This window comes from Hypanus sabinus, chromosome 2 (genome assembly GCF_030144855.1).
Source record: "Hypanus sabinus isolate sHypSab1 chromosome 2, sHypSab1.hap1, whole genome shotgun sequence".
Lineage (NCBI taxonomy): Eukaryota > Metazoa > Chordata > Chondrichthyes > Myliobatiformes > Dasyatidae > Hypanus > Hypanus sabinus.
In genome coordinates this window covers 35,455,066-35,482,725 of record NC_082707.1, presented here as the reverse complement: position 1 = coordinate 35,482,725, position 27,660 = coordinate 35,455,066, and the positions used below count along the sequence as shown (strand labels likewise).

Genomic DNA, 27,660 nt, shown 5'->3' with positions numbered 1-27,660 from the left:
AAAAATGGTTGAAGGGAATTAACTGTTTAGCTTGTGTGGACTCCAAGTTTTCATGTTCTTTGTTAGTTTTATATGAACTATTCTTGATTTCCTTTTTATGAAGAAAATGTTTCAACAAAAACATTTTAAATGTGCAGAAAAGGGGCATATAAAATTATCTATCCTGTCCAACTGTAAATTATTGTACATAAGTGCTGGAAACACTCAGCTGGTCAGGCAGTAGCTGGAAAGATGAAATCCATTATTATTTCAAGTCAGTCTAGACCCAAAATGATAAGTGTTTCTCTTTACACATGTGCTGCCTGACCTGAGTGTTCCCAACATTTTCAGTATCTGCAATTATTTTGATTTCCTTGTACTGCCGGTGGCTGCTGTTCAATAAATAGTCACAGAGTCATGTCACATAGAAGTATGCCCTTGGTCCCAATATCTGTGCCAACTGTCAAACACTAGACTAATTGCATTGACAGGCACTTGGTGTCTTTCTTGCCTGTCATACCTTAATGATTCAAGTTCACATCCAGATGTTTCTTAAATGTCATGAGAATGGTTAAAATGTGAAGTGCAAAGATATGGATTGTGAAACATTTTGGAATGTACTGTGTTGCCAGCCATTTGACCACTCTAAATTGATAGCCATTTTGGATATTTGAAATCTTTGAATTGACTGATGTAGCCTGGTCGCTGGACATTCTGTCCACAAAGTGTGCAGACATTGTGGAGCAAAACCTTAGTTCTCCATTTAAAACTGGTTATTTTTTATCAAAAGTTAATTCCTAAAGGTAATGTGATTCCCCTTCATCCATCTAAGACAATAAATAATGAAGATGAAACTTTGAATAATCATCTGATATTTAAACTTCAGGTTGTTTCTCTGCTTTCTTCTTATCTTGACCAAAGAAATCATTCCCATTGCTAAAACTTCATGTATGACCTTTAATCATTAGTGTTAGTGAGGCGATTGATTACAGATAAAGATACTAGAAAATAAGTTTGATCTAACACACTCATGCACTTGTTGAATGGTGATCAAAAAAGAAAAATGTGCTGAATTTCTTTTCAACATTCCTTCCTTTAACTTCTTGCCTTCATGCTCCACTTATACTTTACTGCTTTCTTGGCCAAGGGGACTACAGTCAATTCAAGGTGGACTGGGCTTGTATCAGTTAAGGGTGGACCTTTATGATCAATGAAATTTCTAATGATGAAGTCATTGAAACCTTTCAGTTTGAAACTAAGATGTTCTGTGAACATCTTGATTGCTTTCTGAACTATGTTTGAATGTGCTCAGAATTAATCAGAATATTGCTATGGGAAACAAGTAATAGAAGTTTTCTGTTTGTTTAAATAGTAAATCATTATGTTTTTATGACCCAGAAATCTTTCTCCGCCACTATTGTATATTTTGAAAATGTTTATTCTTATTATCAGGAAGTTTCTCTTCTGGGAGGCATCTGATCACATTTTAATGGCTTGGCTATTGGTACTTTTTACTGTTTAGATGAGATAATACATATTGCATTGTACAGGAATAAATACTGTCTGGAAGCACTCAACCCAACTGGCAAAGCTTGAACAGGTTAATTTAGCAAGCCATCACTTATAACCAGGAATAATATTTGATACGCAAAATTCCTATCATAATTTTCCTTGTTTTCTAGCTTTCCTGGATGAATTTTTGAGAAAATATGGTAGCCTTATTCCACTTACTGAGAGAGATGTTCTGATGAAGTTAGAACAGATCTTCCATCAGGATTTCCGTGATAGGTATGTCAATCACCTCCTGTTGACTCCTTGAACAGATTGATTTTGTGCCTCCCTTGAATACTTCAGATGCACCATGACCTGATAGGTATGCAGAAAAGCTAGAAGTTCCATGTGGAGCTGCCTCCATTTAGCTCAGCAACTGTGAGAACGGTTAACAATCCTGCAAAAGTGTAAACAAATATACACATCTGAAATTTATGCACATGTCCAATTGACTGTAGTCCCACTGTAGAGTGTGAACCTTTCCAGCAATTATGCTGAGAACATTGCCAACACAACTTGCACCAGATGTGTTCAGTGAATCTATCTATTACAATAAAGAGGAAGTACTGTAAAGAACGGGTAAGTTTCAGGTAGTTTATGGTTTTGTTTTGTATTGGATGGATTAATTCAGCTATTTTAAATTTAAACATAGCTCATATTTAAACAGACATTTTATTTTAGCACATGACGTGGATTAAATGCCTAACTAAACTAATCCTTGGTGCATGCACATTGTCCATATTCTTTCATTCTCTGTATATTCAAGTAATTATTTAAGAGCCACTTAAATGCCTTGATCATATTTGCCTGCACTACTACCTCTGGCAGTTCATTCCAGGCACCCGATACTCTATGCAAAACATCAAATTTGCCTTCCACATCATCTTTGAATTTACCCACTTCACTTCTAGCTTTAGACATTTGAACCCTGGGTAAATCAAATTGGCCGTCTGCTCTATCTATCAAGATCACCCTGTACGTTGATAGTCAAGGGTCCTGTCACTAATGATGTACCGTCCATTTGCATTTAATCTCTCAAAATACAACACTTCAAGTTTGGCTGGATTAAACTGTGTCTGCCATTTCTTGATGTTGTACATTGTTTAAGTTTTTGAATATTAGTGAAGCTCGTGAATGTAAGAGAATATGCAAACATACATATTTTTAACAGCCTGTTAAGCTTGGTGATGTTCCTTTATTATCTGTCAAAACATTTCTATAAGATTTACAATCAGAGGGTCCTGCCAGTCAGTTCTTGATGGGCAAGTTCTCCCTGGGATAATCTGCTCAAGGTAAGATCTGAGCAGCTCTGAAAAAATTCAGGCCATTGCATATTTTTTACAGTATTCATAAAGAAAGCAAGTTTAACCAATAGATTCACTTAGCAATTATGTCAGAAGCTCTGTGGTTCAATATCAGGCTGGACATACATCAGATAGAGGACTAACGAAGGTAGTGAAACTCATGTGAATACTGTTTAGTACCTAAATGTGCACATTGTACTGAATGGCACAACAAAGTTGTTGTTCCTGGTACCCGACCACTAGTTACCTTAAATTCTGAACAAATGCACAGAATGTGTTGCTTTTGTTATATGCTATTTATTGTCTCTTTTTCTTTCATCTAATCCTCTTTTCAATTTATTGGGCCTTGCCTCTTCCTTTTATGTCAGGTTTCTGCAAACTATTCAAACCATTGTTGGACCATATGCTAGAGTTGTTAGATCTTGCATTCTGATTTGTATGTGAGAATAACTGATCACAACTATTGTAATAACCAACAAAAACATGTTTCTGAAACAGCAAAATGAGGATTAAGATGTGTTCTATTACATTTTTACAGATAATGAAAATTACTTAATAGCCATTTTGCAGATAACTGCAACACCGAGTAAGTTAATGCACAATTATTCCCATACTTCAACTTTTTTCTACCCCACACATTATTTCAGTTTTAAAATAGCTGACTGAAGCTGAGCAGTGAAGTCCACAGCTTTCAAAGTCTACATTTCCATCTCACAAATGACCATTTTTGCCTGGACTGGAGAGCTGAGTCTGTGAAACAAAGCTCAATGCTTTAGGCGATCAGGGGAAAAAAATTGACTAGAAACTACTCCACATAATTTTTTTTTGTATCCTTCAAGAAAGTCTAGTATAAGACTTTTATTAAACAGCATAACTATTAAGGAATTATATCAAAATGTCTTAGAAACTGACATCATGTCTGTAGTACATAATAAATATTAAATTGTTGGAATTTTCTGAAAAATTGCTGGAAATAATCAGGAGTTTGGACAGAATCTATGGATGTTACAGGTCAGTATGTTCCATCATAGCTCTGATGAAAGGTTATTCACTTACAAAAACAATCTCATTATTTCTCCAGATTTTCTGTCTGACTTGCTGGGTATTTCCAAAACTTTGTTTAGTTTTAAGACTCCAGCATCGACAGTACTAAGTACATCATTTTGTTACACCTTCTGCAGGAAGGTCTTCATCAAGATGGAAATCCGAAAGTACCAGAAAGCACAAGTGAATAAACCTGTGTCCAGTTTTCAAGTAGTTTACAACAAGCACGTTTTGACTTTGGATGACCTTGCCACACTTTATGGAGAAAACTGGCTGAACGATCAGGTCAGACAAGAATATGAAAGTGATTTTTATCTGTAGTTGATCTATTAGCAGCAAATGTATCTCACAAACTACAAACTTGATTTATTGATGGTTAAGTAAATCTGAGCTGCTTCTTAGACTAAAGGAAGTTTACATTCTCCCAGGTTGCCATAATCAACATCCTAACTCAATTTCCATGCTATACTACTGAATGATTGTTCTGGCTATTTGAGTCAAACAATTTAGATACCACAGCAGTTGTGTAATTGAAATCCAAGTTATTAAATAAATTTGGAGTGAAAGCTAGTGTCAGTAATGGTAACAATGTAATTACTGTGTTGTTGTAAAAGTCCATCTGATTCACTGATGATCTTCGGGGGAGGAAATCAAACATTTTGACCCTGTGTGTCTCAAATATGATTCTACAGCCACTGAACTCTTTGAAGTGTTGATTCTTACCACCCTCTGGAAACTTTCATTTCATTGGTACTTACAGGTGAATGACAAGCGTCAACTTTTCCAGCAACATCCATGTCAAATTTTATAAAAGGCAACTTATTAGAACTTTTTAAATAAGTGTTATTTATTATCTTGCAGGTAATAAACATGTATGGAGAATTGATCGTGGATGCTGTGCCAGATAAGGTAAGATAAGGACAAGAAAAAGGTGACTTTTAGTTTAAATTGCTTTATCATAGTTTTGAGGTGATCTCATGCTTTACTAATCATGGTGGTTCATATATTTCAAATTTATGAGATTTAAATCAATTTCCATATGCTTAAAGGATGCCAGTAATGCATTTGAAGTAGGTTGCCTTCTTAAGGGTTAAGTGAAAATTGAAAAGAAAAAGCTGCATATACTGGGAATCTGAAATAAAAACAGAAAATTTGGACAGCATCTGGGGAATGAGACCCTTTGGGTCTTCAACCTGAAAATATCAACCCTGTTCTGCATTCTTCATATGCTACTTAACTTGATGAGTGTTTCCAGTTATTTCTGTTTTTAAGCACAGCGAGTTATTTATCTGTACTGATTAGTTTGAAACTGATTTAACTAGGGTTTTCTGCTGCTCTTAGAAACAAAACCAGTGGCTTTGTGATCATTATCCAACATTGTACATGGGAACTTTCTAAGTGAACAGTGTTTATCTCTGTTGCGATGCACTAATACTCATGCAAAATGGACATTTTCAGTGGCATAGCCGGTTGATCTGCTGTTCCACAGATCCACTGACCTCCAGTGTGGGGCTTGCAAGGTCTGGCTGTAAACACATTGGTTTTTCTGAGTGTTCCCAGAGAAGTGTCAGGTAAAAGGTTGAAAGGTCATTGTAAATTGTCTTGAAGCATGTAGGTGTACAGTAGAACCTGTTGTGAAGAGGGTGATTATGAATAAGCAAATTGAATTACTTTGTGAACTAGAATGCACTTGTGAAGCAAAGTAGCCTCTTATATTGTTTACAAATATAGATGTTTATAGTGTGGTTCACATTTATTGATGTCTTGAATGGGAAGGAGAAGAAAGTGGATAGGATGGGATTATAAAATTGGATTATGATATGGTAATTATAAGCTAAGAAGGTTTTCTCATTAACCTTTGTCTTTTTCAGGTTCACTTCTTCAATAGTTTCTTTTACAAACAGCTTCAAACTAAAGGATATAATGGAGTTAAGAGGTGGACAAAAAAGGTGCGTCACCAAAAAGAGGGTTGGGCAGCAACCTGAGGTTATATATAGTACTAGGTATTGAAATCAGCAGCTATCGATGTTTTAATATACGTTCAAACAAAGCACTTATTCTCAGAAACAAGAAAAAATCTGCAGATGCTGGACATACAAGCCACACATAAAATGCTGGAGGAATTCAGCAGGCCAGGCAGCATCTATGGAAAAGAGTAAACAGTCGACATTTTGGGTTGAGACCCTTCAGCCCGAACTGTCGACTGTTTACTCTTTTCCATAGTTCTACTTGGCCTGCTGAGTTCCTCCAGCATTTTATGTGTGTCACTTATTTTCAGACTCTTTCTCCACTATGTACATGGTTCATGGGACAGTACAGCACAGGAACAAGCCCTTTGCCCATAATATTGTACTGAACCAATTAGTAATCAATTGGCTAGCTAAACTAATCTCTTCTGCGTTCACAATGTCCATATCCATCCACTTTCCTCACAGTTATGTGCCTATCTAAATATCTCTTGAAAGTCTCTAATGTTTCTGCCTCTACCACCATCACAGGCTATGCATTCCAGGTGTCTGCCACTCTGTGTAAAAAAAAACAAACAACTTGCCCCTCACCTCTCCTTTGAAATTACCTCTCTCACCTTAAATGCATGCCCTCTGGTATTAAACATTTCAACCCTTGGAAAGAGATATTGTCCATCTACTCTTATCAATACCTCTCATAATCTTATAAACATCTATCACATTTCCCCTCGGCCTCAGCCGCTTCAGAGAAAAGAACCCAAGTTTGTTCAACCTCTCATTATAACACATGGCCTCTAATCCAGGAAATGCCCTGGTAATCCTCCTTTGCATGCTCTCCAAAGCCTCGGTGCCCTTCCCATAATGAGGTAACCAGAGCAGATGCAGCTAAATAGACTTTTATAAAGCTGCAAGTAACTTCCTGGCTTTCAAACTCAATGCATCGACTAATAAAGGCAAGCATGTCCAGTATGGACCATATCTAACATCTAAGTGCCTGTGTACCAGCATTGCTGATACTGATTCTATTTCAATTTCATTTAAAGAGGATCCATATTGCTAAATTCCTAACAATGAAGCCTGTTGCGCAAATGGGAAGTAGTATCTTAATGCAGAAGTAGGAATAGGATGATTGTACAGATGAATGAGTGGCTGAGGAACTGGTGCATGGGGCAGGGTTTCAGGTTCTTGGATCATTGGAACCATTTCTGGGGCAGGGATGACCTGTACACAAGGGATGGGTTACACCTAAACTGGAGGGGAACCAGTATCCTCGCCAGGAGGTTTGCGAGTGCTGCTCAGAAGAGTTCAAACTAGTATGGCAAAGGGGAGGAGAGCCAATGCAACCAGGTCAGAAAGTGGAGGGATGGAGGTGAAGGAGGGATAGATATCAAGGTCAGTAAAAACAGGCAATTGTAAAATAATAGATACAATGGGATGGATATTTTAATGCAAAAGGTAAAGATGATGAACTTAAAGCATGGATCACCACATGGAACTATGAGGATGTCGCCATTACAGAGACTTGGTTGAGAGAGGAACAGGAATGGGTGCTTAATGTCCCAAGGTTTCGATGTTTTTGAAAAGATAGAGAGCAGGTAAAGAGGTGGGGGAGTTGCACCACTAATTAAGGACAATAGGCTCTTAGAGGGGACATAATGGAAGGCTTGTCCACTAAGGTCATATCAATAAGGAAAGATGTAAAACTATCGGGTTGTCATGGGGGACTTCAACTTCCCTAATACAAACAGTTGAGGAAATAGAGACCACAACTCCTTATAAGTTTTAAGCTAGTTATATATTAGGATAAATACGGAACTTGTGTTAGTGTATTAACACAAATGAGAGCAATAAGCAGGAGCCAATGTTCCCTCTAAGGTGTACATGTGCGCATGCACACACATCTTTTGCTACTGGCACACAAAGGAATTTAAACTGAGCACAGAAGGTTTTCACCCTCTACCTTGTAGGCAAGATTAAGTATATTTCATGATCATACATAATCACGTTTCCTTTTCCATTTTCTGATGTGGACAGTGCTGACAATGTGGAGATTGTGATGATTTGTCTGCAGATCTTAGAACTGGCTTATTTACACTATTGTTATTGAAGAAATTGTTCAGTGTGCACATTGTTGTCATTTGGCAAAAAAACTGCATAGCACAGGATTTTTGCGCACACTGGTCATTACAAATTAGAGGGAGCATTGGCAGGAGCTAGGGAGGGTCAATCAAGAACAACTGTTCTTGGGCAAGTACAAGATGTTTAAAGACCAACAGCACAGAGGACAAGACAAGACAGATAGGTTCCAGTCAGAAGGAAGAACAAGGAGGGCAAAGCAAGAGAACCTTGGATGTTGACAGAGCTGATAAAATTTAGTCAAGAAGAAAAAGGAAAAGTTTGTAAAGATTAGGAAGCCAGAAAAGAACTCAGAAAGGGAATCAGGAATGCCAGAAGGGCCCATGAAAAGTCCTTGGCAAGTAGGATTTAAGAGAATCCCAAGGCATTCGATATATACGTCAAGAGCAAGCGGATAACTAGGGAGAGAGTATGACCACTTAAGGATAAAGGAGGAAACATTTGCTTGGATGCAGAGGGTGTGGGTGAGGCCCTTAATGAGTACATCAGTATTTACCAAGGAAAAGAACGTGGAAGATAGGGAGATCAGTTTGAGTGCATTGATATGTTGGGGTACTCTGAGGTAAAGGACATCTTCATATCCTCTCCATCCACAGGTAAGGTCCCAGAAGACTGGTGAATAGCTAATGTTGTTCCATTATTCAAGAAGGTAACTAGGGATAATCTTGAAAACTGTAAACCAATGAGTCTCATGTCAGTGGTAGAGAACTTACTGGAGAGAGTTCTTAGGAATAGGATTTATGAGCCTTTGGAAAACCATGACCTAATTTGGGAGAGCCAGCATGGTTTTCTGTGGGAACATGGATTTTTAGTAAGGTGTTTGATGATGTCCCTCAGAGCTCATCCAGAAGATTAAATGCATGGGATCCATGGTAATTTGTCCATCGGGATTCAGAACTGGCTGCTCATTGAAGACAGAGGATAGTGGTTGAAGATTCTTTTTCTAGCTGGTGGTCTGTGATTAGTGGCATTGAGCAAGGTCTGTACTGAGACCTCTGTTGTTTGTCATGTATATAAATGAGCTGTATGAAAATGTAGATGGATAGATTAGTAAGTTTGCAGATATGCAAAAATTGATGGTGTTGTGGATAGTATAAAAATCTGGCAAAGAATACAACGGGATATAGATCAGTTGCAGATATTGATGGAGAAATGTCTGATAAAGTTTAATCCAGTTAAATGTGAAATATTACACCTTGGTAGGTCAAATGCAAAGAGAGAGTACACTGTTAAGGGCAAGATCCTGAATGGTGTTAATGAGCATAGGGATCTCTGGGTCAACTTTCATAATACCCTGAAAGTGGCTGCACTGCTTGATAGGGTGGTTAAGAAAGCATGAAGTGCAGCCAGTATCACCAATGCCATTGCACAGGCACCTAGGTATTAGATATCACCCAAACTATCTCTTGTAGTAAAACTAACCACTGACAAGTAAGAACAGTTATAGATTTACACATTTATTGTTGTGCAACCTAATGGGGCAACTTATTACCCCCAACCATCAGGCTCATCATTCAACTTCACTTGACCCATCACAGAACTGTTCCCACAACCTACTGACTTTCTTTAAATCTATGACTGTGTGGCCAAGTACAGCTCCAACACTATATACAAGTTTGCTGAAGACACCCCTGTTGTGGGCTTTATGAAAGGTGGTGATGAATCAGCATACAGAAGGGAGATTGAAAATTTGGCTGAGTGGTGTAATAACAATAACCTCTTACTCAATGTCTGTAAGACCAAGGAACTGATTGTAGATTTCAAGAGAGGGAAACCAGAGGTCCATGAGCCAGTACTCATCAGAGGATCAGAGGTGGAGAGGGTCAGTAGCTTTAAATTCCTGGATGTCACTCTCTCAAGGGACCTGTCCTGGACCTATAATATAAATATAATCGCAGAGAAAGCACAGCAGCACCTCTGCTTCTTCCGGAGTCTGCAGAGATTTGGCATGTCATCAAAAACCTTAGCAAACTTCTATTGATGTGTGGTGGAAAGTATGCTGACAAGTTGCATTACACAACCCAGGCCGTGCTCCTTTCTCACTACTGCCATCAGATAGAAGGTACAATTGCCTCAGAACTCATACCATCAGCTTCAGGAACCTCTCAACCTTCAAGCTGTTAAACAAAATGGGACAGCTGCACTCATTCAATTTCTGGTGTTCCCACAACAAATGGTCTCACTTATCTTGTTATTTCATTCTTATTATTTATTGCTATTTATTTATATTTGCATTTGCAGTTTGTTGTTCATTGATCCTGTTTACAGTTGCTGTTCTGTAGATTAGCCAAGTATGCCCGCAGGAAAAAGAATCTCAGGGTTGTATATGGTGACATGTATGTACTCTGATAATAGACCAGTGGTGTACACCCCAGAGTTCTGAAAGAGGTGGCTAAAGAAATTGAAGAGGCATCAATCTTAATCTTTCAACAATCACTAAATTCTGGAATGGTTCCGAAAGACTGGAAAATTGTAAATGTCACTCCACATTTCAAGAAGGGAGAGAGGCAGGAGAAAAGAAACTATAGGCCAGTTAGTCTGACCTCAGTGGCTGGAAAGATGTTGCAGTCAATTATTAAGGATGAAGTCTCAGTGTACTTTAAAGCACATGATAAAATAAGGCAGTAGTCAGCATGGTTTCCTCAAGGGAAAACCTTACCTGAAAATCTGTGGAATTCTTTGAAGAAGTAACAATCAGGATAGACAACCAAAGTGGATAACCTCACATTTAAACACATTAAATTACATCTGAGTGGGCAAATTCATGGCAGATGCAATTTAATGTGGATAAATGTGAGGTTATCCACTTTGGTTGTAAGAACAGGAAAACAGATTATTATCTGAACAGTGGCCGATTACGAAAAGGGGCGGTACAGCGAGACCTGGGTGTCATTGTACACCAGTCTTTGAAGATGGGCATGCAGGTACAGCAGGCGGTGAAAAAAGCAAATGGTATGTTGTCATTCATAGCAAAAGGATTTGAGTACAGGAGCAGGGAGGTTCTACTGCAGTTGTACAAGGCCTTGGTGAGACCGCACCTAGAATATTGTGTGCAGTTTTGGTCTCCTAATCTGAGGAAAGACATTCTTGCCATAGAAGGGAGTACAGAGAAGTTTCATCAGATTGATTCCTGGGATGGCAGGACTTTCATATGAAGAAAGACTGGATCGACTAGGCTTATACTCACTGGAATTTAGAAGATTGAGGGGGGATCTTATTGAAACATATAAAATTCTAAAGGAATTGGACAGGCTAGATGCAGGAAGATTGTTTCCGATGTTGGGGAAGTCCAGAACGAGGGGTCACAGTTTAAGGATAAAGGGGAAGCCTTTTAGGACCGAGATGAGGAAAAACTTCTTCATGCAAAGAGTGGTGAATCTGTGGAATTCTCTGCCACAGGAAACAGTTGAGGCCGGTTCATTGGCTATATTTAAGAGCAAGTTAGATATGGCCCTACACCAAACTACAAGCGTGTGGTATTAAGGGAAGATTCTAGCATGGCTAAAGCAATGGCTGACAGGCAGGAGGCAAAGAGTGGGAATAAAGGTAGCCTTTTCTGGCTGGCCACAGTGGTGTTCTACGGGGTCTGTATTGGGACCAATTCTTTTTCTGTTATATGTCAATGATTTGGATGATGGAATTGATGGCTTTGTTGCAAAGTTTGTAGGCAATATGAAGATAGATGGAGGGGCAGGTAGTTTTGAGGAGTTAGAGGCTACAGAGGATTTAGACAATTAGGAGAATGGGCAAAGAGACGACAGATGGAATACAGTATCGAGAAGTGTACGGTCATGCATTTTGGTTAAATAAATGAAAGGGTTGACTATTTTCTAAATGGAGAGAAAATACAAAAAAACTGAGATTCAAAGGGGCTTGGAAGTCCTTTTGCAGGATTCCCTAAAGGTTAATTTTCAGGTTCAGTGCAGTGTCCTCATTTCAAGAGGACTAGAATATAAAAGCAAGAACATAATGTTGAAACTTTATAAAGTACTGCTGAGACTTCACTTGGTGTATTGTGAGCAGTTTTGGGCCCCTTAGCTTAGGAAGGATGTGCTGAAACTGAAGAAGATTCAAAGGAGGTTCCCGAAAATGATTTTAGGATTGAATGGCTTGTCGTATGAAGAGTGTTTAATGGCTCCGGGCCTATATTCACTAGAATTCAAAAGAATGAGGGGTGACCTCATTGAAACCTATCAAATGGTAAAAGGCCTTGAGTGGATGTGGAGAGGATGTTTCCTATGGTGGGAGAGTGTAAGACCAGAGGCTACAGCTTCAGAATAGAAGGGCGTCCTTTTAGAATGCAAATGAGGAGGAATTTCTTTAACCAGAGAGTGGTGAATCTGTGGAATTCTTTGTCACAGGCAGCTGTGGAGCTGTCTTTATGTATATTTAAGGCAGAGATTGATAGATTCTTGATGGGTCCGAGTATGAAGGAATACAGGGAGGAGGCAGGAGATTGGGGCTGAGAAGAAAATGAGATCAGCCAAGATGAAATGGCGGAGCAGATTCGATAGGTCAAAATAACCTAATTTTGCTCCTGTATCTTATGGACATGGATATTGTAATGTTTCTTAACATTCAACAAACAGTGAAATTATAACCATGTAACATACAGGCCAGACTGCGCAAGTGTGTAACGTCAACCAGCTGAGTGCGAACAGTTTAAAAAGAAGTGCAGCCATATCCAGCGGGCAACGGAGTGAGAGGCAGCTGAGTGAAAGGGCTTTGGCTCAACGGGCATCAGCGGTAACGGGACGAGGCGAGGCAGTTGTTGATTGCAAAAGGAAGTAGTATATGTGTGAGGCCAGTTTTCTGTGATCGGTGTCAGATGTGGGAGGTCCTGGAGTCTCCCGGTGTCCCAGAAGGCCATATCTGCACCCAGTGCATTGAGATGCAACTCCTAAGGGACGTGTTAGGGAACTGGAGCTGCAGCTCAATGACCTTCATCTGGTCAGGGAGAGTGAGGAGGTGATAGAGAGGAGTTACAGGCAGGTGGTCACTCTGGGGCCATGGGGGCAGAGAAGTGGGTTACAGTCAGGAGAAGGAAGGGGAAGAGTCAGGTTCTAGAGAGTACCCCAGTGGCTGTACCCCTTGACAGTAAGTACTCCTGTTTGAGTACTGTTGGGAGGAACAGCCTACCTGGGGGAAGCGACAGTGGCCGTGCCTCTGGCACAGAGTCTGGCCCTGTGGCTCAGAAGGGTAGAGAAAGGAAGAGGAAGGCAGTAGTGATAGGGGACTCTATAGTCAGGGTTCAGACAGGCGATTTTGTGGACGCAGGAAAGAAACTCGGATGGTAGTTTGTCTCCCAGGTGCCAGGGTCCCAGATGTTTCTGATCACATCCAAGATATCCTGTGGTGGGAGGGAGAACAGCCAAAGGTTGTGGTACATATTGGTACCAATGACGTAGGTAGGAAAGGGGAAGAGGTCCTGAAAGAAGACTACAGGGAGTTAGGAAGAAGTTGAAAAGCAGGACCTCAAAGGTAGTGATCTCGGGATTACTGCCTGTGCCACGCAACAGTGAGAATAGGAATAGAATGAGGTGGAGGATAAATGTGTGGCTGAGGGAAAGGAGCAGGGGGCAGGGATACAGATTTCTGGATCATTGAGACCTCTTTTGGGGTGGGTGTGACCTGTACAAAAAGGACTGGTTGCACTTGAATCCCAGGGGGACCAATATCCTGGCGGGCAGGTTTGATAGAGCTGTTAGGGAGGGTTTAAACTAGTTTGGCAGGGGAGTGGGAATCAGAATGTGTGTGCAGGGATTAAGGTAGAAGGACAAGGGCATGATGCTAAGAGTTCTGAGTTGATGAGGAAGGACAGGCAGGGGATGAAACATAATTGTAGCCAGTTAAAGGGGTTGAAATGTGTCTATTTCAATGGTAGGAGTATTAGGAACAAGGAGGATGAACTTAAAAGCATGGATTAGTATGTGGAACTATGATGTTGTGGTCATTACTGAAACTTGGTTGGAGGAAGGGCAGGATTGGATGATGCAGGTCCCGGGGTTCAGGTGTTTTAAAAGAAATAGGCTGAGAGGTAGAAAAGTGGGGGGAATGGCATTGCTGGTCAGGGATAGTATCACAGCTATAGAAAGGGAGGATGCTGCAGAAGGAGTGTCCACTGAGGCGGTCTGGGTGGCAGTCAGAAATAGGAAGGGATCAATCACTGTGTTGGGAGTAGTCTATAGGCCTCCAAATAGCCCTCGGGACACCAAGGAGCAGCTAAGTAGGCAGATTTTAGAATGGTGCAGGAAATACAGGGTAGTAGTTATGGGTGATTTCAACTTCCCTCATATTGACTGGCACCTCCTGAGTGCAAGGGGGATAGATGGGGCTGAATTTGTCAGATGTGTTCAAAAAGGATTCCTGACACAATATGTGAACTGGCCAATGAGAGGAGAGGCTATACTGGATCTAGTTCTGGCTAATGAACCTGGTCAGGTGACAGACCTCTTGGTGGGGGAGCATTTTGGTGAGAGTGACAACTCCCTTAGCTTCAGCATAGCTATGGAAAGGGATAAAATCAGATGAAATGGTAAAGTGCTTAACTGGGGAAGGGCTAACTTTGAAGGGATGAGGCAGGAACTAGCAAGAGTAAATTGGAAGCAGATGTTCAAAGGGGAATGCTCAGAACTAATGTGGGAGATGTCTAGGGACCACTTGAGCTGGGTTCGGGATAGGTTTGTCCCACTGAGGCAAGGAAAAAATGGTAGGAAAAGGGAACCGTGGCTGATGAAACACATGAGGCAACTCGTCAAGAGGAAAAAGGAAGCATATGTTAAATATAAGAAGCAGGAAGTAGAAGGGGCTCTAGAGAAATATAGGGTAGCCAGGAAGGAGCTAAAGAAAGGACTTAGGAGAGCTGAAGGGGGCATGAGAAGGCCTTGGCATGTAGGATTAAGGAGAACCCCAAGATGTTCTATGCATATGTGAAGAACAGGAGGATGACGAGAACGAAGGTGGGACCGCTAAAGGATAAAGAGGGCAACGTGCCTGGAGGCGGAGGAGGTTGGGGAGGTCTTAAGTGAATACTTTGCTTCAGTATTCACAGGTGAAAAGGATCTTGATCAGGGTGAGGTTGAAGTCGAGCGGGCCTGTGTGCTGGACAGTGTGGAGATTACGGAAGAAGTAGTGCTGAATCTTCTTAAAAACATTAAGATTGATAAATCCCCAGGGCCAGATATGATATACCCCAGGTTGTTGTGGGAATTGAGAGGAGATCATTGGAGCATTAGCTCTGATCTTTGAATCCTCTTTGGCTGCAGGAGAAGTGCCAGAGGACTGGAGTATGGCAAATGTAGTTCCCTTGTTTAAAAAAAGGTAATAGGGAGAAACCTGAGAACTGTAGACCGGTGAGTCTTACGGTATACAAACTACTGGAAAGGATTCTTAAGGATGGGATCTACGAGCATTTGGGGAAGTACAGTCTACTCATGGATAGTCAACATGGCTTTGTGAAGGGAAGATCATGCCTCACGAACCTGATTGAGTTTTTTGAAGAGGTAACAAAAGTAATTGATGAGGGTAGGGCAGTGGATGTGGTCTACATGGACCTTAGCAAATCATTTGACGGTCCTTCACGAGAGACTCATCCAGAAAGTCATGAGGCATGGGATAAGTGGAACCTTGGCTGTTTGGATAAAAAATTGGCTTAAAGGAAGAAAGCAGAGGGTAGTTGTGGAAGGAAAGTATTCTGCCTGGAGGTCAGTGACTAGTGGAGTGCCGCAGGGATCTGTCCTGGGACCCCTGCTATTAGTGATTTTTATAAATGACCTGGATGTAGAGGCGGAAGGATGGGTGAGTAAGTTTGCAGATGACACGAAGATTGGAGGAGTTGTGGATGGAGCTGTAGGTGGTCGAAGGTTACAAGAGGATATAGACAGGCTGCAGAGTTGGGCAGAAAAATGGCAGATGGAGTTCAATCCGGACAAGTGTGAGGTGATGCATTTTGGAAGGACAAACCAGAAGACTGAGTTCTGGATTAATGGTCAGTTACTTAAGAGTGTGGATGAACAAAGGGACCTTGGGGTTCAAATCCATACATCCCTCAAGATCGTTGCGCAGGTTGATAGGGTAGTTAAGAAGGCCTGTGGGATGCTGGGCTTCATTAACAGGGGGATTGAGTTCAAGAGTAGAGAGGTCATGTTGCAACTCCTCAAATCTCTGGTGAGACCGCACTTAAGAGTATTGTGTTCAATTCTGGTCACCTCATTATAGGAAGGATGTGGAAGCTATGGAGAGGGTGCAGAGGAGATTTACCAGGATGTTGCCTGGTTTGGAGAACAAGTCATATGAAGCAAGGTTAGCAGAACTGGGACTTTTCTGTTTGGAGTGTAGAAGAATGAGAGGGGACTTGATAGAGGTCTACAAGATTATGAGAGGCATAGATAGGGTGGATAGTCAGTACCTGTTTCCCAGGGCACCAATAGCAAACACCAGAGGGTATATGTACAAAATTAAGGGAGGGATGTTTAGGGGAGATATCAGGGGTATGTTTTTTTTACACAGAGTGTTGTGAGTGCCTGGAGTGACGCCAGGGATGGTGGTGGCGGCTAAAACGGGTATTTAAGAACCCTTTGGACAGGCACATGGATGAAAGAAAAATAAGAGTGTTATGGGGTAGTGTGGGTTTAGTACTTTTTTTTCAAGGATTATATGGGTCAGCACAACATGGAGGGCTAAAGGGCCTGTACTGTTCTGTAATGTTCTATGGTTCTAAATTTAGAAGAAGGATTAAAAGTAATCAGTAAAAATCGAGGGTGGCACAGTAATGTTCCACCAGTGATCTAAGTCCACTTCCCCACTCTCTGAGGAAGTTGTCCATTTTTCCTCATGGGTTTCCTCTGATTTCCAAAGGCCCATGTGTTAGTAGGTTAGTTGTTCAAATGCAGTTGGGCAGTGTGGACTCATTGGGTCTGAAGTATCTGTTTCTGTGCTCTCTAAATAAGAAATAATAAAAATGTTTCATCAGCTGTAATGTGGATCTGGATCGTGCAGTCTGCAAAAGTGAAGGGAAAATTATTGTATTGCTACCTGGTCTGCTGTGTTCCACCAGCATTTTGTGTATCTCAAACGCATCTCCCCCATTTCCCGCACATCTGCCCTCACCCCATCCGCCCACCACCTCACTTGGGATAGGGTTCCCCTTGTCCTCACCTACCACCCCACCAGCCTCCGGGTCCAACATATAATTCTCCGTAACTTCCGCCACCTCCAACGGGATCCCACTACCAAGCACATCTTTCCCTCCCCCACTCTTTCTGCTTTCCGCAGGGATCGCTCCCTATGCGACTCCCTTGTCCATTCATCCCCCCCATCCCTTCCCACCGATCTCCCTCCCGGCACTTATCCTTGTAAGCAGAACAAGTGCTACACCTGCCCTTATACTTCCTCCCTCACCACCATTCAGGGCCCCAGACAGTCCTTCCAGGTGAGGCAACACTTCACCTGTGAGTCGGCTGGTCTGGTATACTGCGTTCGGTGCTCCCGGTGTGGCTTTTTATATACTGGTGAGACCCGACGCAGACCGGGAGACCGTTTCACTGAACACCTACACTCTGACCGCCAGAGAAAGCAGGATCTCCCAGTGGCCACACAGTTTAATTCCACGTCCCATTCCCATTCTGGTATGTCTATCCATGGCCACCTCTACTGTCAAAATGAATCCACATTCAGGTTGGAGGAATAACACCTTATATACCGGCTGGGTAGCCTCCAACCTGATGGCATGAACATTCACTTCTCTAACTTCCGTTAACGCCCTTCCTTCCCTTCTTACCCCATCCCTGATATATTTAGTTTTTTTCCCCTTTTTTTCTCTCTCTTTCTGCCCATCACTCTGCCTGTTCTCCATCTCCCTGTGGTGCTCCCCTCCCCCTTTCTCCCGAGGCCTCCCGTCCCATGATCCTTTCCTTTCTCCAGCTCTGTATCCCTCTTGCCAATCACCTTTCCTGCTCTCAGCTTCACCCCACCCCCTCCGGTCTTCTATCACTTTGCATTTTCCCCTCCCCCTCCTACTTTCAAATCTCTTACTACCTTTCCTTCCAGTTAGTCCTGACAAAGGGTCTCGGCCCTAAACGTCAACAGTGCTTCTTATAGATGCTGCCTGGCCTGCTGTGTTCCACCAGCATTTTGTATGTGTGGCAAAATTACTCTTCATTTTTAAAGTATTTGGATGATCTAAAGAATTGTAACCTTCATATAACTCAAGCCCTATGATCCAACAATGTCCTTGTGAAGTTTTTTTGTGCACTCTTTCTAACTTAATCACATCCTACTGTGAGTAGCCAGTAGAACAGGAGCTGGGAAAGTAAGATAAAGCTAAATAGTTATCTTTTATTTTGCTGCTTGGACGTCATGGATTAAGTGACATACTTTTTGTGTCATAAATGATTATAAAGAATTTTATAACAATCCAATCCTTATACACTTCTGTAACCCCCTGGGTCGCCTCAGGCTCACTCAACTCGTTCTCGTCTGGGGGAGCAGCCTTCGGCCCCGCCAAACTGGGTAATCAGCTTGTGTGAATGCTGTGTGATGTCCCCGCCTCGCCAAATAGCAGACAATACACCATATGCGATTAAATGATTACAATTTATAAAGATTATTATAACTAACTGATTAATAACGACACAGTACATATGAAGGAAAAGAAAATAAAGAAAAGGCACCAAACTTATCAAAGTCCAAACCCCTTCGTGCACAACCGTTGGAGCTCAATTACCGAAGTCTTCTGGCCACCATTCAATCCCCTCCGAACTTCTCGACTCGCAGCTCAGGACCACCTGAAGTGGTCAACCAAGCACATCTATCTTCGTCTCCTCTCCTCGGGGTACGTCCTGGCCTTGCAGCCCCGCTTGGGGTCCGTTCCTTGCCCAGTTTACAGCATCGTGTCCTCTCTCTCTCTCACCCCCTCGCGCCGATCTCCCCAAAAGCCCGCCAACAATAGCTTACAGACTCAGAAGAAAGAACAACATTAATCCCAATTGGTTAACAAAGGAATACAATTCTCCTTATCAGTAAATTTTAACCCAAACAAGCTTCCAGCACACACTTTTCCAAAGAAGCATTCCTACTTTTAACAAAACAAAGAAGCCATTTTGGTTAACATACACAGTAACAAAGAAAAAGAAGAAACCCCCTTTACACTTCCATTCCCCATCAGAAGGCCTCAAAGGCCTCCACTACTTTCTTGACAATACACCTCACCAGTTCCCTACCACCACCACACTCCTCTGGTTGGCGGAACTGGTACTCACACTTAATAATTTCTCTTTCGGCTCTTCCCATTTTCTTCAGACGAAGTGTGTAACTATGGGCATTCACATGGGCCCCAGCCATGCCTGCCTCTTCGTTGGTTAGTCTATGCTCCAAATCTATACTGGTACTGCTCCCCAACTTTTCCTTTGCTACATTAATGACTACATTGGTGCTGCTTCCTGCACCATGCTAAGCTGGTCAATTTCATTGACTTTGCCTCTAACTTCCACCCAGCCCTCAAATTCTCTTGGTCCATCTCGGACACTTCTCTCCCTTTTCTCGATCTCTCGGTCTCTATCTCTGGAGACAGACAGTCCACTGACAACTTATATAAACCCACTGACTCTTATAACTACCTCGACTATACCTCTTCCCACCCTGCCATGTGCAAAAATGCTATTCCCTATTCCCAGTTCCTCCGTCTACGCCGCATCTGCTCGCAGGATGAGGCTTTCCATTCCAGGACATCTCAAATGTCGTCTTTCTTTGAAGATCGTGGTTTCCCTTCTGCCGTCATCAATGATGCCCTCACCCACATCTTCTCCATTTCCTGCACTTCGGCCCTCACCCCATCCTCCCGTCACCACAACAGGGACTGTGTTCCCCTTGTTCTCACCTGCCACCCCACCAGTCTCCGGATCCAGCATATTATCCTCCACAACTTCCGCCACCTTCAACAGGACCCCACCACTAAGCACATCTTTCCCCCTCTATCTCTTTCTTTTTTTTGCAGGCATTGTTCCCTCCACGATTCCCTGGTCCACATGTCCCTCCCCACAGATCTCCCACCTAGTACTTATCTCTGCAAGCATATGTGCTACACCTGTCCCAACAGCTCCTCTCTTACCACCATTCAGGGCCCCAAACAGTCCTTCCAGGTGAGGCAACACTTCACTTGTGAGTCTGTTGGGGTCATTTATTGCATCCTGTGCTCCCGGTGCGGTCTCCTCTACATCGGTGAGAGCAGACACAGATTGGGGGACCGCTTTGTCGAGCACCTCCACTCCGTCCACCACAACAGACAGGATCTCCCAGTTGCCACTCACTTCAACTCTGCTTCACTTTCCCATTCGGGTATGTCCATACATAGCCATGATGTACTCTACTGCCATGATGAGGCCAAACTCAGGTTGGAGGAGCAACACCTCATAAACCATCAGGGTAGTCTCCAGCCCCTTGGCATGAACGTTGAATTCTCCAACTTATGGTAATTCCCCCCTCCTCCCTTCTCCCATCCCAGTTTCACTCTGCCTCCTCCTCCAGCTGCCTATCACCTCCCTCATGGTTCCGCCTCTTTCTACTACCCATAGTGCTTTCCCCTTACATTCCTTCTTCACCTTTCCTGCCTAAACCCTCCCTGCTTCCCCGCCCCCACCCCTTGATCTTTCCCCTTACTAGTTTTTCACCTGACACCTACCAGCCTTCTTCCCACCCTCCCGCCAACTTCTTTATAAGGCCCCTGTCCCCTCTCTCTTCAGTCCTGATGAAGGGTCTCAGCCCGAAATGTTGACTGTTCGTTTCCACGGATGCTGCCCGACCTGCTGAGTTCCTCCAGTGTGTTGTGCGTGTTGCTTTGACCCCAGCATCTGCAGTGTGTTTTGTGTTTTAGTTTGCTAAATGTGGTTCCTGCTTTATTTGTGTATGCAAAGTTATCTGCCATCTTAACAAGATTTAACCAGTTATTGTCCACTCTTTTCCAGGTGGATTTATTCAGTAAATCCCTATTACTTATCCCTATACATTTGGAAATTCATTGGTCACTATTAACAGTTGACCTTCCAAATAGGAAAATTTGTCTGTATGATTCTCAAGGCATCCATTTTAATTCCTGTGTTCAGGTAAGACAATTTTACTGAAGAGTTTTTAAATCACATTTTTAAAACCTTTTTTTTTAAAGGTAGTGATACTTGCTGGTAACTTGGTCTATGAATGGTATTATGAGCCTATTCCTGTATTTCTTGGGTGGGTCTTCGTTAACATCTATAGCTGAATGACCTATCAATGTATGATAATTAATCATTCAACCATGAAATCCAACCTTTTCATGCAAATATTTCACGTTGCTAGAGGAACCATGATGCATAACCCTGTTAGATATTATTCTTCCTTTTCTATTCCAGTTGATGAAGCAGATTGTAAGAGTCCCACTGTCATAAATTAATACAATTCTGATTTCCCTCTTTACACTGCATATAGTTTCCCAGAGGTTTCTTAAGTTTGTCATAGCTGGGGAGGGGGATAGTGAGGATAAGCTCCCAATACCTATTGTATACTCCCAATGACCTGTGTCTCAAATAGCTTCTGACTACCAGGTCCTGCTACTGGTCTTCACATGTGGCTTAGCTACTAAACCAATGGAACTGTATAAACTGACAGGAGAAGTGGTAAAGATGGGTTACTGGTGCCTTAAAACCAGTGGCTTTGGACAGATGGGGATCCTCAGCCATGTTTGGCAGCTCATCTAGGAGAGGAAAAACTCAAAAACCTCTGCTGAGATGAGCATTTATTCCAAGTTTCTCTAGGACTGGACTTTGAATGACAACCCAGTAACTTAACTGTACTTTACATGGCTATTGTGACAGATAGTGAACTGAATATCTCTATGAATTAATCTTAGGCAGAAACACTCACTGAATTGGAGATGTTTTCAGATGAGAACAGTAAACAGTTACTTAAAGTCTATTTTGACAAATTCTAAAGAATTCAGGTTTTATAAAAATGTGCGTATTTATTTTTTTTTACTTTTCCCATTTTCTCAGGAGGTAGCCAGGAGTACATTTTCTTTCTTTAACACAAAGACAGCCTCAAAGTCTTAATTGTTCGCAGTATTCATATATTTCACTCGAATCCACCATGCCCTTGGAATTAATTATTTGAAGGTCTGGAGTAGATCAGCAATTTAATGAACAGCTGGAGCTATTAGGGTTTCAACATCTTTTTGTCCAAGTCGAATAAAGATGCTAAAGGGTAAGGGACACATATCCCAACCACAAACATCCTCTTCCAGTCACACATTAAGACTGATGATATCTGTTTTTAATTCTTAATTGCCTACACTGTGACTTGAAACTGCATTTTCAAAATGGTGACCACTTTGCCTCTGTCTTTTGGTTCATAGAACATCCTAAAATATTTAAAAACAGAAGCTGGTGAGCGAAATTGCCCCACATTCCTGGAAGGGTGGAAAGCTTTTGCCACAACAGTAAGTTTCAGCCAGACTGGCATCCTTCTGAGTCTCATAAAAATATTACAGGTGTCTTAGCATAGGAAAATTAACTGTGAAAGTGGCTAGGATAAAATTGATGGGAGAATTATTAGAAAGGCTGATTGCATTTAAAATAGAGAGAAATTACTCCCTCTAGATGGCATGCATTCTTGGTTGCTTAGGAAAGTAAAGGAGAAAATGACAAAGGCTTAGTCTGTAGCCTTCTAAACTACTACGCATGCTATTTAGACATTGTTTATGTTGTCTCCACCTTCTTACATTCTACAATACTACTGTTTTCTGACCTCCTTGTTCTAACAAGTCTTTGATCGATCTCTCTCTCTCTCTGTGCTGCCTGATTTGCTGAGTTTGTGTACCCCATTTTGTTCCAGCAAAACTTCCTTACTTTTGTAGTCCAGCCTTTGCAATAATGGACAACTGTTTGCCCTCCTAATTGCTTCTTGAGCCTGCATACTTAATTTCTGCGTCTCACAATCCCTCTCAGTTCCTACATTTCTCACTCTATAATTGTATTAGAAACATAGAAAACCTACAGCACAATACAGGCCCTTCGGCCCACAATGCTGTGCCGAAGATGTACTTACTTAGAAATTACCTAGGTTACCCAAAGCCCTCTTTTTCTAAGCTCCATGTACCTATCCAGGAGCCTCTTAAAAGACCCTTCTTTCTTCTATTCTTTTACCAAATTGTATAACTGAATTTTTCCATTTGGTGCACCATCTGTTACCTCTATTACACTCATTTTCCTTTGCAGATTTGCAGCCTCTCACAGCTAGTTTCCTGCCTATCCATGAGGCATTGTATCTACCTCTTACTGTTTTAGACATTGAAATTGTATACAAGTGAAGGTTAAGGTTTATGGTATTATTTTCACATCCTTCTGGGCAAGTGGGGTGCTTTATATCTTGCAGTAAGTTTAGTAAACTCTATACTGTTCTGCAGTTTGCAGTGATTGAAGTTGTATAGATTGGCTTTCTGAAATTTTCATAGAATAGTATAGCACAGAAAAAGGCCCCCACCCCTCCAGCTAAAAGTAAATCAAAAATCAATCCCTCCTTCCTACACGATGTCCACATCCCTCCATCTTCCTCATGTTTATGTGCCTATCTAAACGTCCCTTAATAGCTTTTCATGTATTTGCCTCTACCACCATACCAGGCATCTATCACTCTGAGTAAAAAACTTAACCCTACGTCCTTGAACCTTAACCTTGAACCTACTCCTTCTCACCTTCAGTGCATGCCTTCTGTGATTAGACATTTCTTCCCTGGGAAAAAGATGCTCCCTGTCTATCTGTGCCACTCATAATCTTAAAATCTTCTATCAGATCTCCCCCAATATGAACTTTCCATAGGAAAAGGTAGAATATCCTCATTCATGAAGAAACTGTACACCACCACTCTTTAATTTTTTTCTGTAATTAATTCTGCAAGAGCACTGTCCACTCAGCACCCAAATATTATATTATGTATCCTAAATTTATTTGGTAAGAATCTCTATAATTAATTTTAGAAAATTCATTTCGGGCAGAAAAGAAGGCTAGCTTTAAATTTTGCTGGGCACTATAAGAAACAGATGCTGGGGCTGGCTTAAAACTCTTAACCCTGTAGGCACAGTACCAATCTGCAATTACAAAAATAGGATCAAAATTGCCATTAGTGGTGGAAGGTTCAGACAATTTAAAATGGACTGTTGAATTATTTAATCTAATGTCTGTATTCTTCTTCCATAGTGCATTCCTCAGCAGAAAAATGATAGTGACTGTGGTGTATTTGTGCTTCAGGTAGGTTGACTTTCTATCTTCCCTGATTTAATTGTGCAGTTCGAGTACACTGACGAACAAAACATTTAAACCAGCACTGAAGAAGAAGCTGGGTCCTGCCAGCAGTATTCTATCTCCTGATTGATTTTGGAGAAGTAAGGTGTTTTCCATTTCTCACACTATAAATGCTGTAATCAGCAAATGTTATAATCAAATTGTTGTTGAGCTGGTAGAGTATCTGAAATCAATTAAATAAGGAAAACAAGCTGGAAGTGGTAAGGAAGGAATTTATCTTTTCTGATTGTTTTTTAAGACCTGTTGTGAATTTTAATTGAAACATTTTCACGTTTGAGGTTCCAAAAACTGTTACTTCATATTGCCATATCAGAACTATTAAGGACTTGCCTAATCACTTCACTGTGACGTATGAGCAGCAGATAGGTCGAACTCTAAAATAAAGAGTATTTAATGTTGTTTATGTGCTCCAAAACGTGTGGCAAAATAAGAAATCAAATTTGAAATTCTAAAATTTAAAGTCTATCAGAATTTGGAAACAAGGACTTAACAAGATGAGTTGATGCTGTGTAATTATTTTTATTATCAAAAATGAAGTCTGCATAGTGTTTCCTCAGTATAGTGTGAACAGGTATTAGTGTGCGGGAGCTAGATTCTGAAACTAGAATGTTTAGTATTTTACAAAGCATGTAAAGATAGAACTGTCAACCATGCCATCTAGTCCTGGGTTGTATCAGCAACCTGCCCAATATTCTTTCTTCAGCTGATGCCATCAAAATAAAAAATTAGTAATTAATTGATTCTGTTGGTATCTTCATGCACACAAAATCATTACTGTATTATTAAATTAATACTAAAATAACATTTGCATGTGTTTCTTGAAAGTACAGTGAGCTACATGAGTATTTTCCCACATCCTGCCAATATTTCAAAACAGTTTGTTAAAGTTGTTCATAACAAACTTTTTGATTGTCCTTCTAGTACTGCAAGTGCCTGGCTCTAGGACGACCCTTTCAGTTTTCTCAAAAAGACATGCCTGAAGTAAGAAAATTGATCTACAGAGAACTGTGTGAGTGCAAGCTTATGGAGTGAGCAAGCAAACAGTATGAATCTGACTGAAACTCCTCACAGGAAACTGCATTCCAGCAGATAGTTGTGGCCAAATGTTGTTTTGTAATATCTCAAAGGAGAAGAGAAACAAAGCAGGGAGGGGGCTGAAGCACTGAAGAACCAGTGGCAGTGTTTGCCTGCTTTCCAGGTGTGTGCATGGCCCAGACATCTTCAGACTTGATAGAAGCACAACTTTGCTTGTTTGCCCAGTTGCTGACAAATTGCATGTAGCAGTAGACTATAAATTTAGACTTCCTTATTGTCTCCATATTTCTGAAACCTCGAGTAAAGGAAGTAGAAAAATTTACAATAACTTAGCAAGGAGAAAACTAAAGTCTTAGTGTAGAAACTGACCCAGGTATTGATAAGCAAAGGCCCTTCTTATCCATGAGGGGGATTTTCTGTTTCCATGGATGTTTAATGGTCATTAGGTCATTGTGTTAAGCTGCGACTTAAAATATTTTAAGCCAAACTATTAAACAGTTTTGTTTCACATACATTTACAATGGGTTACTATCTGAAATTTCTCAATTTCAATAGTGAAATGATGGAATGGTTTGCTAGAGTGATATAATAATCCATCTCAAAGTTGATGTGTAAGGTTACCTGGTTCAGTAATGATAGAAAATCCTTCCTCCTTCTGATTAATATTGTTTTATAGTATTTTACTTACTGCTGCTAACTTATAAGTTTTACTCTGAAAGGTGAAGAGCACAAAGTGGATATCTAGATATTGCAAACCTGAATTTAGTAAACTTTATCCTGTTTTAATGTTATTTGAACTTGATCACTACCGGAAAAGTAATCATGCATCCTCCTCTGTCTGTCTTAAAAAGAGGTTGGCTGCTTTGATAAACAGAGGGCACTTGACTTATTACCCAATGTACCAGTGACTAGAACTGCAGTTGTGCACAGGTCAGACCAGCTAAGGACACTGATTTTAAAGATAATTGAGAAACTCTGTCCTTATTTTACCGATTTGAAAAAAATTCTAATTCGAAAGGATTTGATTACGGATTTTTAGTCTGTTACAGTACATCCTACTTCTGTTTATCCTTTAATATGTGATTTTATTTTTCATATGGTCAAATAATGAGATATAATCTAAAACTGGCATCTTATTGATGTGAACTTTATCCTAATTCAGACTATAGAAATTGTGAAGAGTAAGAGTAACAATGCTCATTTTGAAAACAGTGTCAACTACTATCTTTGTACTCTGCTCAATTGATATTACAGCAAGATTTCAGATTTTATAAAACTTGAATTCACTCATTTTGTTTTCAAAATTGTGCTCAACCTTACTGTCTGCACTAAATTCAGAATATTGTTTTCATATTCATATGCTTTAAACAATCAATTCTTCCTATTAAGATTAAATCCATACATGAGAAATTATTAAAACCTTCTAAATTATTGAATGGTCTGGGTCTCAAGCACAACAGTTAGAAAACGATCTTAGTAATTTCAGAAACTTGCACATAGTTCAGGATTCTGAGAATAAATAGCTTTTACTTGATACTTGCATTTTCATAATCCAGAAATAAATGCTTAAATCTGAATTCCCAGCGAAGCCATCCCCGTTGAATTGGTGACCTTGTATTCATTCCGTATTCAGAGTTTAGCAGCGCAATGCGTCATACAACCAGTCGGTAAAAATGTTACATTTATAAACATTAGTGCAATAACGAAGTGTAAGGTAGATAATTTTTTTAAAACTCACAAAAGGTTGTAATTAGTTCTATGTTGTTATGGAATTGAACAATAAAGTATTTGAGTATTTAACCCTTTCTTTGTTACTGATCGTTCTCACAAAAACTTTCATTTCTGTGGAGTAAAATCTTCCCCTCTTTGGGATCTTTTCTATATGGAAATAGTTTTGTTCAATTGACTAAGATTAGTTATGATTCAGTTTTTAAATACAAAATCTTTTAACACAATGGGTTTAGGAATTATTTCTGAATCAAAACACCTGTCACTTGAGAGATTATACTAGCTTGATTTAACCTCAACTCTGAATATCAATTTATACATGTTTTAAGTGGCCATCTAAATATTAGAAAAAATTAGGTTTATATAGCACAACATAAGAATCAAGGAAAAGTAATTGATATTGGGAAATTACAGTTTGGCTGTAGAATTAACACCACAGATTATGGGAAGGTTGTAAAATCAAATTTGGTGTTCTCCAGGTCCAGCTATACCTGTGTCAGTTTTCTACATCCTCTATAACTTTTGAACCAAACTCTGGCACAAATCTTGGATGTTCTGAGTGGTCAAAATTAATATAATTTGCAGTTAGTTCCT

At 40.7% G+C, this 27,660-nt stretch overlaps 1 protein-coding gene across 2 annotated transcripts in view; it reads left to right on the top strand.

The window, feature by feature from the left end:
• Positions 1 to 27,609, top strand: part of senp5 (SUMO specific peptidase 5) — a 34,889-nt gene extending 7,280 nt beyond the window's left edge. For both annotated transcript variants that reach the window (XM_059943904.1, XM_059943897.1), the window contains exons 3-10: positions 1,662 to 1,767; positions 4,016 to 4,163; positions 4,740 to 4,787; positions 5,750 to 5,827; positions 20,941 to 21,078; positions 22,359 to 22,442; positions 24,199 to 24,249; positions 25,225 to 27,609. In XM_059943904.1, coding sequence (XP_059799887.1) covers positions 1,662 to 1,767; positions 4,016 to 4,163; positions 4,740 to 4,787; positions 5,750 to 5,827; positions 20,941 to 21,078; positions 22,359 to 22,442; positions 24,199 to 24,249; positions 25,225 to 25,335 — 764 coding nt within the window. In that variant the 3' untranslated portion in view covers positions 25,336 to 27,609. The remainder of the gene's footprint in view (positions 1 to 1,661; positions 1,768 to 4,015; positions 4,164 to 4,739; positions 4,788 to 5,749; positions 5,828 to 20,940; positions 21,079 to 22,358; positions 22,443 to 24,198; positions 24,250 to 25,224) is intronic.
• The last annotated feature ends 51 nt before the right edge of the window (positions 27,610 to 27,660 follow it).